Raw genomic sequence first — 12,563 nt, forward strand, 5'->3', positions numbered from 1 at the left:
CTACAGTCCACTGGGTTTCGAAGAGTTGAACATGACTGAGTGACTAATGCTAACTAACTGTGTTTTATAAAGGGGAGGGGAAGAGAGGCGTCATTTCAATACACAGAAATAACCTGGATTTGGGGACAAACACCAGACAGGACTTCCTGAGCTGTAACTCAGGGGAACACAAGCTTTTCTGAACCAGCCCTCCTGGGTGAGACCAAAGGTTTATGATCCACCCACAACCCATTCTCACTTTCCCAGAGAAAAAAGAACACTGAGAAAGAAACAAAATAAACCAAAATAGCAAGAATGTAGCAATTACACAAGAACAAAACCATCAACAAAGTACAAGACAACAGCAATTTCTATGATTGAAAACAATGAAAACAAAAGGCAGCAATAGAGAGACATGACAAACTCAAGACAGCACTAATGGTGCTTTGGAAACAAAGCTCCTTCCGAAAATCACAGGAATTCCAAAGGCTCTGCCCAGTAGGAGTTCTGCAACATTGCCAAGTGTTGGGCAGCAGCCAGACTGCTGGGCAGAAACACCCAAGCTATGTGGGGAACGCCAGGACCGCTTGCTTTATTTTATGATTATCAAACTTTAGTAACTCCTAATAATGTGCTTCTTAGGAAGCAGACTTCAGGCGGATGCATAAATGAACCTCTGGCATCATTCACCTAAAAACCCAAGAAAGGAGTCTGTGTTTGGGTCGGCACATCTCACACAGCACCATCCCCACCTCCCGACACCACCCCCCCAGGGCCCATGGAGCACGTGGGGGGACAGCTACGATCGGACCTACTGCATGGACAGAAAAGCCCAGGCCAAAGTCTCTTCTCTGCAGATGTGGGCCCAGGGACAGGGCCAGGCTACTGGGCAGGGCAGTCAGCGAGGCAGAGAGTGGAGCCTGGGTCCCTAATTCTTGTCATCTGCACTTAGAGTTCACAGCCTGGTCCTGACCAGCCCCTCCCTCTGAGTGCCCCAAAGCATAACCTGGCCTAGAGTTTAGCACATGATGGGCAGAGACCTACCAGCTGATGAGGGAGGAAGGGAGGGAGGAGGAGGGACAGGAAGGTCAGGCATGCCTCCTCCCAGATCTCCTGCTGTTCTTCATCACATCTTCTGTCACGGAGTTCCATTCAAGGCCGATCGTGCATCCTGGACAACAGGACTGGGCAGGCCCTTAAGGCCCATCTGGTCGAGAATCTCAAATTGCTAGTTTAACCACAAAACCCTTTAAACAAGTAGAATCCTGCTCCCAAGCCTGCTCTACACAGCAATCAAAATGGACTGCAAGGAGTGAGGCGCAGGTGGAGGAGACAGGATAAGGGTAAAGCCCCTCTTCTCTCTGCTCCCCAGAGCTACAAAATCTCCTAGGGTGATTCCTGGAAGCCTGAACTCTTCACTAGGTCAGCTCCTGCAATTCTAGGTGGGGACACTGAAGTCCCAGCAAAGGCACACGGGGTCAGCAGCACAGCTGGTACCAGCACCTATATCTGTCTGCTCCCTAGAATCCAGGAGGGCAGGGCCACAGCTTCGTGCAGGCTGAGATGCCCACAGCACCTGCACAGGGTCTGCCCAGAGAGATCACACCTGCCCACCCGAAGGGAGAGGAGTGACTGCCAGTCACTCAACTCCTCGGTCAGCTCGCACGTGTGTGACCTCCAGGGCTGTGGGGGACTCGGGGCACTGTCCGAGCTGCACCTGGTCTCCCCGCAGCATCACAAATGTCAGCTCTCCTCCCGCACCCTTCAGGTGAGTGAGTCCCCTCTCTCTTCGGACCTGCACTCATGAAGCTCCCTCAGCCCTCACCTGACAGCTAAGAGAACAGGCAGGTGCAGGAACTTGCCGCAGGGGAACAAAGTCTCAGCCAAGATGGATGGGCTAGATTTTCCTATACTAGGACCACCTGCCAACAGGAACCCGGCCTCAGCCTCTGTCTCCCGAATTCCTGTTTCACCAGGATTTCGGGCAGTGGTGCTCAGCTCCTCTCCCACTGGGGGCTGCTGGGCGGGAGCAGCAACCTCCCAAGTGGCCAGGCCGTCCCCGGGCTGTTGGGTCCCACCTGGCCTCGTCACAGTTTGGAAAGCTGCTACCCCAAGATCCCAGAACTCCCCTCCTCACCCCTACAAAGCTCAGCTCACGGCTCACTGTGGCTAGAAATAGGGGTGGGCAGGGGGCAATATCCAGGGCTCCAGAATCAATCATAGACTATTTGGAGGAGAAGAACCCAGAAGCCTGGTATACCCCACAAATGAGACCCCCAAACCCCTTCAAGACTTCTAGTCCAAGGATAACCTGCCAGCGCTTCCACACACAGCCGACCTATCACAGATCAGATAATCCATCTCGTCTGCCCCACAGGGACCAAAGCCCAGAAAATAATTGTGCATCAGAGTTTCAGAAAAAGTCCTCTTAAGTCATAACATGCACTTCTAACATCTAGGTTTGATAAGTTAAAGTCAGATAAGTACAGGTTCAAACCAGAAAGATCAGGATCACAGACTGAGATACAGGGTCATTTAGTCCAACCTGCCATTTTACAGATAAGCAAACTGAGTCTCAGAGAGGTGTGTGTGCGCAAGGAGCAGAGTCAGGGCTGGAGCCCAGGTGCCCCAACCCAGGGAGTCCGCACTGCACAGCTCACACTGGGGACTCGTGAGTGGGCCCCAGGAGCTGTGCGGCCCAGGGCCCTGCCCTGGATCTCTGCAGGGCGTACTGTACACAGCTTGGCTGACCCCTGCCCTCTCCACCGGGTGCAGTGGAGCTCCATCTGCTCTCTGATACAGGGTCCTGGAGCCAGGAAAACAGATGCAAAGTCACACCCCAGAGCCCGCTGCCCCGAAGCTCAGGTTACCTTTGGGCATGATCTGATGCATGGCCACTGAGAGGAAGAAGATAGAGTCGCTGTAGTAGGTCCCAGAGCCGGCACTGAAGTGCTTCTGCATAGCCTCCACGATGGGGAAGAGCTTGTCCGTCAGCACGCCAACATCGTGGAAGACGACCTGCAGGAGGGCACAGGCAACAGCAAGAGTGAGCGGCCCAGGCACAGACCCAGCATGCACACGGGCCGTGGACAGGACAGATTTGGCCTCTCCAGGGCCCACGAGAGAGGGATATGGCACCCCTAAGACCTAAGGAAACAGGGAGCAGTGGGAAGTCAGCAGAGTGCGGCAGTGGGGATGGGAACACCCAGTGTGAGGGTGTGTAGGCAGCCACGTGGGGCACAGTGGAAGAGGAGTGGGAGTCAGGAAATGGGAGCTGCCTCCAGTCTGCTTCTGCTTCTGAACTTCAAACTGGGCCACACTGGAGGAAGCTCTGTGCCCAGAGACTGGAAACCAAGTTAATGGATCTGGTCATGAAGTGAGGACCCTCAGCAAGTCTGGGGGCCTGGCACTGGCTCCAGCATCGCCTGGAGGCCATTACATATGTTCTGCATTGCAGTCAGACATACCACCTCCCTGCCCAGCAGTGTGACAGAGAGAGGGTCTGGCCACTAGAAAATGAAATCTGAAAAATGCCTGGAGATGCAGCCAGTTCATCCATTGACTCAACCACCATTTCTCGAGTGTCCCAGACACTGGACGTGCTGAGAGAGGTATCAGGAGAAACCAGGCATGACTTTCCTCAAAACAAGTAGAATCTAGAGATGTCACCAGCAGCTCTGTCACAGAGCTCTGCAGTTTATGAAATGCTCTCATACACACACAGATCCCCACGACAACCTGGCATTCAGCAGGCAGACATCCAAGCTACAACTGAGAAAGTAGGTACTCAGAGAAGTTACACTCGTCCAAGACCACAGAGCTAACAACTGGCAGAGCCAGAACTGAACCCTGGCCTCCAGACTCCAAGTCTCATGCTCTTTCCACTCCTCTTTTCCTTAACAGTGACCAATAGAGGAAAATATCAGCAAGATCAGCAATTAAAGGAGACATGAGAGCCTCCTGGGTCGGTTTCCCTTGCTTGACATTTATTCCAGATGATCAGACCATCCCACAGAGAGCCCCAGCCTCACATGAGATACCAGATTACCATGCACTCGGCTCACATATGTCTTGCAAGTCTTCCCTGTTGCTCTGTGCGCCCCGCAACACCCAGCACATTCCACTGCACACAAGAGGAGCCCAATAAATGCACCCAGGCCGGAGCCCAGATGTCCCTCCTCCTCCTCCTTCAACCCTCCCACGAGATCTGCTGATGACCTTCCAACTCCATCTTCCCTGGCAGCTAACAGGACAGGACGAGCCTGTGAGGCAGCCACCACCTCGATTCCAGGGTCAAGGACCTGCCTGAACAGGGTGCCGACCGTGAAAGGAGGAGCCACACGAGGCCCCTGTCTGGCTAGCTGACTCTGTCAGCAGCCCTGCTGCAGGAAAAATGACAGATGTGGGCAGTGCCCAAGAAGTCCCCAAGCAGGTAGGCTCCATTCTGTCACTTACCTCTGCCCTTGCCCTCCACCTGCCCAGGTTCCTCCCGGGCCAGCCCTAGGTGCCACCCGCCCAAGCCTGCAGCCCCAGAGCTGTCAGTGTTCGGACGGCTAGAACAAGTACCTCACAGCCCGCAGTGGCCAGCTGTCTCATCTGCTTCCCCCTACTTTAGGTTCTGCTTTTGGCCAGAAATCTGTTTTTGTCTTAACTCACTTTAAGTGTTTCCTTTTTATTCTCAGATCCACTTAAATTTCTAAAACACTATTAAACAAAAAAATCTCTTATACTGTGTTAGCCCTCATGATTCCCTATCTGTAAGCCTTTAAATTTTTTATCTCTTCATAAAAGTCTTTTTACAACTTCTTGTCATTTGTCTCCTAATGCACTTTTTCTGACTTTTTTTTTCTTTGACTTTTTCCCCTTCTGTGACCTCTCAACCTGGGCTTCCCTGGTAGCTCAGCTAGTAAAGAATCCACCTGCAATGCAGGAGACCTGGGTTCCAGCCCTGGGTTGGGAAGATCCCCTGGAGAAGGGAACGGCTACCCACTCCAGTATGCTGGCCTGGAGAATTCCACGGACTGTATAGTCCATGGGGTTGCAAAGAGTCGGACACGACTGAACGACTTTCACTTTCACTTTCGTTTCCAACCTGGGATGTGGAATCCAGACCAGTTCTGCTGTTTCTCAACACAGGTGCCAAACTATGGTTTTGGCTTTGGCAACCCCACACACGTTGCTCCCCTGACATCCTGGCTGCAGGGGGACCACAAACCCCACAGGCTTCCCCACCTCCTGTCTTGTGCCCTCCAGACCAGCCTCTGTTGTAACGCAAGATGAATTTTTCAAATTTGCAAATTCATTTCTCTTCCTCTTTGGCTTCAAAACTTCCACTGGCTCCTCAGAGCCTTGGGTCACAGTCCAAATGCCCCAGCAAGGCCCCACACTAGTGGTTCCAGCTGTCCCTCAGCCCTCCCTTCCTGAGCACTGAGGGGAATTGAACCAGGCAGTCTCCACCCTGCCCGCCACACCTTGGTGTCCTGTGTGTCTTCCACTCTTGCTCAGACATGCACTTCTGGCCTCCCCACGGCTTCCCACGATGCGTCAGGCTGTCCTGAGCACCCTGTGTCACAAGGAGGGAGGCTCCACTTCCCTGTCTGTCTCCTCTGCAGGTCCTGCTTCTGCACTAGCTGGATGGGGCACTCCTGGAGGCCAGGAGCTGGGACTGCTCGGGGCCCTGGGAAAGCCCCAGGCCACCAGGACAGGCTCGCTGAACTCAATGAGCTGCATTCTACGCAAGCTACTAGACCTCTCGGAGCTTGAGTGGGCCTTAGTTTCTTCATGGATAACACAGGAATGACGGACACCTCCCCTCCTGTAAGGACCACCTGGGACGCGCACACACGCATGCACATACCCGGCCCCTCCTTGGTCCCCTGAGCTTCCTCTGTGATAACATACTACACACACACGCACACACGCGCACACACGCACACACACATACCCAGCCCCTCCTTGGTCCCCTGTGATAGCATACTACACACACACCCACACATGCACACACACACACACACGCACATACCCGGCCCCTCCTTGGTCCCCTGAACTCCCTCTGTGATAACATGCTACACACACACGCACACACATGCACACACACATACCCGGCCCCTCCTTGGTCCCCTGAACTCCCTCTGTGATAGCATACTACACACACACACACACATGCACACACACACACGCACGCACATACCCGGCCCCTCCTTGGTCACCTGAGCTTCCTCTGTGATAACATACTACACACACACGCACACACACATACCCGGCCCCTCCTTGGTCCCCTGAACTCCCTCTGTGATAGCATACTACACACACACACACACATGCACACACACACATGCACATACCCGGCCCCTCCTTGGTCCCCTGAGCTTCCTCTGTGATAACATACTACACACACACGCGCACACACGCGTACACACACACCCGACCCCTCCTTAGTCCCCTGAACTCCCTCTGTGATAGCATACTACACACACACACACACATGCACACACACACACGCACGCACATACCCGGCCCCTCCTTGGTCCCCTGAACTCCCTCTGCTCACAGATCAGCCTTCACTCATGAGCCGGCTTTTCCCTCTGAGCCTCATTACACCTCTAACAACTGCTAGAAACTGGAATTTGACAAGAAGCTGGAAGCTGACAAGAGGGCCCTCAGAAATGGAAGCCTCTGTATTCATTAAAAAGGAAAAGAAAAAAATGGATGTGTACCCACACACACTCAGAATAGGGTCCACTACGGCCAAACCATGGGAAAGAGACAGAGAGCGGCAGCCAGCTCCCTCCCCTCCCCAGGCCCCCATCTCACCCCAAAGCTTCACAGGAGACAATTACATCCCATCAGCATTAATAGATTTATGAGGACAAACTGTACTGGGTACATTGCTCCAAATGCTGTACAGAGGAGCCTGCTCCAATGAATATTTCATATAATAAATCTACTTAAAGATAAATTAATATGTTCCACGGTACGCTTTCTGCAGCAAGAAGCAAAGCACAGACACTGCAAGCGTGAATCAAAGCACCAGGCCTGCCGGTATCTCAAACAGGTTTGGAAACTGTGGTCTCTTGAGGGCAGGCTTAGAGTCTGGCACTCTCTGAAGCCCCCAGCCCAGCCAGGGGCTAGTGCCTCACAGCGGTGATCAAAGCAAGAGTGATGGAAGAGAGAAAAAAAGAGGTAGGGGGCAGAGAACATGCTACCCCTCCCTCTGTCCCTCCTTTTCAGATTCCCCACTTCAGGGGCCACAGGAAGAAATACCACATAACCCAAAAACCCAGGGCCACAGGTGACTCCTATACTGAAGGCAGCTGACCCATGAGAAGATCCAAGATGATGGTTTACAGCAACTGACTATAATTTTTTTAGGGATGTAGATTAAAAAGCCAAATCTTATGTGCAACTTTTATTAATTTATGTACGTGAAAGTGAAGTCGCTCAGTCGTGTCCGATTCTTTACAACCCCATGAACTGTAGCCCACTAGGTTCCTCGGTCCATGGGATTTTCCAGGCATGAATACTGGAGTGGGTTGCCATTTCTTTCTCCAGGAGATCTTCCCGACCGAGGGATCAAACCCAGGTCTCCCGCATTGTAGACAGACGCTTTACGGTCTGAGCTACCAGCGAAGCCCAATTTATGTATACCTATTTTAAACTATAAAAATCTTATTCATGATTATTTCCATCTACTACACACCTTACAAACTGAATTTTTTCAAACTCTTCATGTGCTCCTCAACACGAATGTCTTTACCAACCCCAGAGTCAAGTTGAGTCATTCAGAGCGGTTTTCCAGAACACATCATCCAATCATCCATTCAAGATGTTTCAGATACAAGCCCCTTATAAATCTGTGTGGGATGTTGTCACCAGAAATGGCATCTATCCCAACCCCGGAGAACCCATGCCCATACCATTAAGGCAGTTGGTTTTTTCACCAGCCTATAACCAGATATTTGTAGCCACTTTAAAAGGATCGCTTATATCAATAGTCCACATTTATAATTATGAGATCAAAATCCCAGAAACAGTGGCTAAATCTGTGTTCAATTTCTTGGCTTCCTTTTACCTTTAATGAAGTCTGTCAAGAGAATTCTAGGAGCACCCACATTCAGTAATTAATGCTTCAGGCTAACGTGGTCTCAAGTTGTACTTTGTTGTGCAAAATAAAGCATGTAACCAAGAGAGTGCCATGTAAAATAAGAGACTGGAAAGATATCTCTCTTGCAAAGGACAGCCTGGGGATGGGGGAGAGGGGACGTTTGCCTCATATCCATTACACACAACACCTTCTCAACACCGTCTCCAACATGGGGAGGCCAAAGCACCCAGAACAGCACAGCCCGGTGACAGGCAGGGGCAGATGTCTGGCCCCGGGCTCATTGGCACAGACAGGCCTGAAGAGCCAGACCACTGCTCCACTAAATGTCCACTGGGGACAGAGCCATGCCGAGCCATAGCTCAGCCTGGAAGAGAAAACTCATGTATCACTTGGCACGCACACTAGGAATCAAGTCACACAGAGCTCTTGGAGCCAAGAAGGGAGGTGGTGGGGTGGGCCCCGTGCCCAGGGAGACGCCAGGCTTCCAGGAAACGCCAAGGCCTGTCTGAAGGGCGGCAGGCACAGAGCCACCGGGATGGCTATGTCACCTCCCTGGGCCCAGTTGTCCCCAGAGGAGTGCCGGAGGGCAGAGGGACAGCACAGCACTCCGGGAAGCCTGCTCTCATTGCGGGATCCAGGCACTGCAGGAACAGCCGACAGGCGCCCACTTCTCCCGGGGCCTCCCAGAGCGCTGGGCGTGAGAGCTGCAGGGCCAGCTTCTGGACTTGACAGGAGAGAGCCCACGACAGCGATCGCCCTGCTCCGCGGGCAGTCTGGCGTGGAATCTCACTTGTGCTGGAGTGCCCAGCCGGGTCTGCGGCCAGTTCTGGGATCAGATGCTAAGTCCACACTTCATCACCTGGCAACCCCAGTCAAAATCCCAAAACTACCTTGTCTGAAAATGGGAAAGAATCATGCTGCCGGTCTCCAGGCTTTTGTGAGGAATGCAACAGGAACTCAGTAAAGGATAGCTGATCTTATCACCCTGTTCCACGAGTGCTCAAATGCCTTTCCCAGGCAAGAATACCTTGATTCGATACAAAAAATACCTTCTGTAATAAACAGCCCAAGTCACGATATGGCAATAATGGAGCTGCCTGGCTCTGCAGCACTCCAACTGCATGAGGGCCGAGTGGGTCCTCCCAAAGGCTGGTCAGCTTCCACCAATGTGATCCTAGTTTAGGTGATCTTAGTAATCAATTCCAACAAGAGCTGGAGGAAAATGATTCCCTGGCGGGGTTGGGGGGGTGGGGGCGGAATTCTGTTTTCTCATGGATGTCAATGATGAATGTGAAAACACGATGAATATTTTTAGGATGGAAAGAAAAATCTGCTAACAGACTGGCAGCCTTTCAATCCACAAACATGCTAGCACGTTTATACCTCAGGGCCTTCACACCAGTGGTTCCCTCTGCTCACAATGCTCTCCCCGAGAATCAAGCACAGCTACGTCCTTCCAGCTCTTCCGGTGCCGGTTCGTATGTCACCTCCTGAACGTTTCCCAACCAAAATGGAAGCTACTCCCCCCGCTCCACCCCACTGCACTCCTGGCTATTCAATTACCAGATTTATTTTCTCCAGAGCACAGATCACCACCTCAGCAGAGATGGGCTACATTCCAGTTCTCCAAAACCTCAGTCGGCCAGAGCAGGACAGAATGAGGAGAAAACAGAATGTAAGAGGGACAAGGTGGCAAATGGTGGGGAGGACCTGAAGGATCTGTGGGCTTCGGCTCAGGGGTGAGGGTGTGGGGAATTCACACCACCTTCCACACATGCTGGTCATTCTCCCGAGTCCCACCCTCTGCCCCACTCAGGTTCCCACTTTGTTCCATTTTCTTGCCTGTAATGGCGCAAGGATAAATGGTTACAATAAACCTCCTCCCTCTTTGAGACGTCAATTGTCTGTTGACTCAGGAGGGCTTCCCTGGTGGCTCGGATGGTATAGAATCTGCCTGCAATGCAGGAGACCCAAGTTCGATCCCTGGTTTGGGAAGATCCCCTGGAGGAGGGAATGGCTACCCACTTCAGTAATCTTGCCTGGAGAATTCCATGGACAGAGGTGCCTGGCAGGCTACAGTCCACGGGGTCACAAAGAGATGGACTTGACTGAGCAACTAACACTTTTCAGGAGCCCAACAAGAAATCAAGGAAGAGTAGCCTGTCGTGTCTGGAGGAGAATGGGCCCCGGGCCCAGGAACTGGAGCCAGCCCCTCTGGGTGCCCAGCCGATGGCACCAACTTGGATTCCCCTTTGCCCGTCCTCACCTCCTCACCCCCAGTGGTGGGAGGGTCCTGGGCAAGGAGATAATGAGATGAAGACCTTGTTAGCAGAGCAAGGTATAGAGGTCACACATGGGAGGATAAGCAAGAAAAAGCTTGGTCTGTCTTGTAGGTGCTCTGCTCTCAGAGCTTCAAACACCTGGGCCTTCCAAGTGGATTTCCAGGATGACTACCAGGGTTCACGGCAAGTCACAGGGATGGAGGGTGAGGAAGGACCCAAGAAAAGACAACACACTGAGAGGAGGGGAGAGACAGAGTGGGCCCAGACGTCCCTCCAGGGCAACTCCGAAGGAAAAAGGGGTCGGGGGGAGAACTGAGCTGTCTTCTGGGGTCTGCACGTGTCAGTGCCACCTCACAGGCCACACGCCTGTGCAGAAACCTGCGACACAGCTGCAGGGCCTCTGGGCACAAACCTGTGACTTCCACAGCACAGTCCATCCCATGCCCACAGCGCCACGGCCAGCCCCACCACCTGCCGCCCTGCCTCCCGCTCCCAGGGCCCATCTCTCAGCCCTGAGCAGTCACTCTTGCAGGCAGCCGGCCACTCCCTATCTTTTCCAGCACTTACTGAAGAATTTGTTTAGTGAGCTCAAATAATCTATACACAGTAGGTATAACCATTCCTTAACTCACTTCTTTTATAAATTACGAGGTTTGGGTTGTTTTCGTTTAATACTGAATTTTCCTAACAGTAGGATCCAGTTTTCTACAAAATAAGCAAAAGAAAAAGCGTGAGAGAGAAAGAGGGGACAGAAGAAGAGAGGGCAGGAAAGCAGTGACCCTGCAGTGCGTGTGTGTGTGCTCAGTCGCTCAGCCGTATCTGACTCCTTGTGACCCCATGGAGTGTAACTTGCCAGACACCTCTTTCCCAGGCAAGAACACTGGAGTGGGTTGCCATTTCCTTCTCCAGGGGATCTTCCCGACCCAGGGATTGAACCCACGTCTCTTACATCTCCTTGCATTGCCAGGCAGATTCTTTACCACAGAGCCACCTCAGAAGCCCCAGTGACCCTGCACTAGCAAGGTCTGCTTTGTGAAATCTTAGAGTAAGTGGCGCAGCTCGCCCACCCACCAAGGAGTCAGCCGGCTGTAGGGCTGTCAGGCCTTCTTCACCAGATCCCTCGACTTCTTCTTTTTCATGTGGCCATCTCCCATGACCTACGAGCTCCCAAAGAACGCTGCTATTTTACGTGAGTGACACCCAAGGGACACACTGAGCCAGCTTCCCGTCTCCACTGAGCAGGCAGGAAGGTGGCCTCAGCCAGGCCTCACACACCCACCTCAACCACATGACTCCCCCTCCCCTCCTGGCTCTCTGGGGTGGGGACACAGTGGGCGCCCAAGAGCACCGTGGCCCCCGGAGCACGCAGCCGAGTTCAGTGCAGCTGGGACAGTGTCCGTCACCTTCTGCTGCTTCCACTCTCCTAAGTTTCCTGAAACCCCCTGGTCCAGTGCTCCCCGAGGTATGGTACCCGGTTCTGGAGGGGACAAACAGGATTTCTAAAGAAGCACAGAGACCAACCACTTCAATACTCACAGACTTACTTTGATATGTAAAACGCTGCAAAAATTAAAACACTTTAGAACTATGATTTCACAGATATCACCTCAGGAGAGGCTAAGAGGAAAAAAAGTGAGTTGATTTAAAATACACATTAAGCAGCTAAAGCTGCAGGCAGTTCTAGGATATTGGCAAAAACCATGAAGGAAACAGTCAATCGCCCGACTCTGGGGACTCTGCTCGCGTCCATTGCCTCCATCTGAGGGTGAGGTGATGTGTTTAAAATGCTGAGTGCGGTACTGGCGGCCAGGAGGCATCCACGGGCTGAGTCCCTGCCTCCCCAAGGTCACACACGGTGACGTCAGGACTGGGTCTCCTGACTCCCCATCGGCAGCCTGTCCACTGAGTCCCCGCCTTAACCTCAAGCTAGAACAGTCACCCCGCCACGCCCCATTCCCAGCACTGCTCTGAGCCCTGCACATGAGGAACCGGCACCTGCTCACCATGGGACCAGGAAGGGACAAAACCAAACAAGGAGCAGGGAGCAAGGTGGACAACCACGCCCTTTATGAAGGAGGTGGCCGTGGCTGCTTGGAGGGGTGAAGTCACCCGTCCCAGGGGACGCGGTGGACAGTGGCCAAGGCCCAGATGTGAGCCCAGGCTCCTCTGATTCCAGAACGGGAAGCACCCCCGTGGCC

The 12,563-nt window shown here is 52.8% G+C and overlaps 1 protein-coding gene across 5 annotated transcripts in view; it reads right to left on the reverse strand.

The window, feature by feature from the left end:
• Positions 1-12,563, reverse strand: part of XXYLT1 (xyloside xylosyltransferase 1) — a 174,636-nt gene that overhangs the window by 144,805 nt on the left and 17,268 nt on the right. For 2 of the 5 annotated variants that reach the window (XM_061166858.1, XM_061166863.1), the window contains exon 2: positions 2,850-2,997. In XM_061166858.1, coding sequence (XP_061022841.1) covers positions 2,850-2,997 — 148 coding nt within the window. Of the gene's footprint in view, positions 1-2,849; positions 2,998-4,027; positions 4,102-4,434; positions 4,579-12,563 lie in introns of those variants that run through there. The other 3 variants (XM_061166859.1, XM_061166862.1, XM_061166860.1) reach the window with 3 other exon arrangements.

Source organism: Dama dama, chromosome 19 (genome assembly GCF_033118175.1).
Source record: "Dama dama isolate Ldn47 chromosome 19, ASM3311817v1, whole genome shotgun sequence".
NCBI lineage: Eukaryota > Metazoa > Chordata > Mammalia > Artiodactyla > Cervidae > Dama > Dama dama.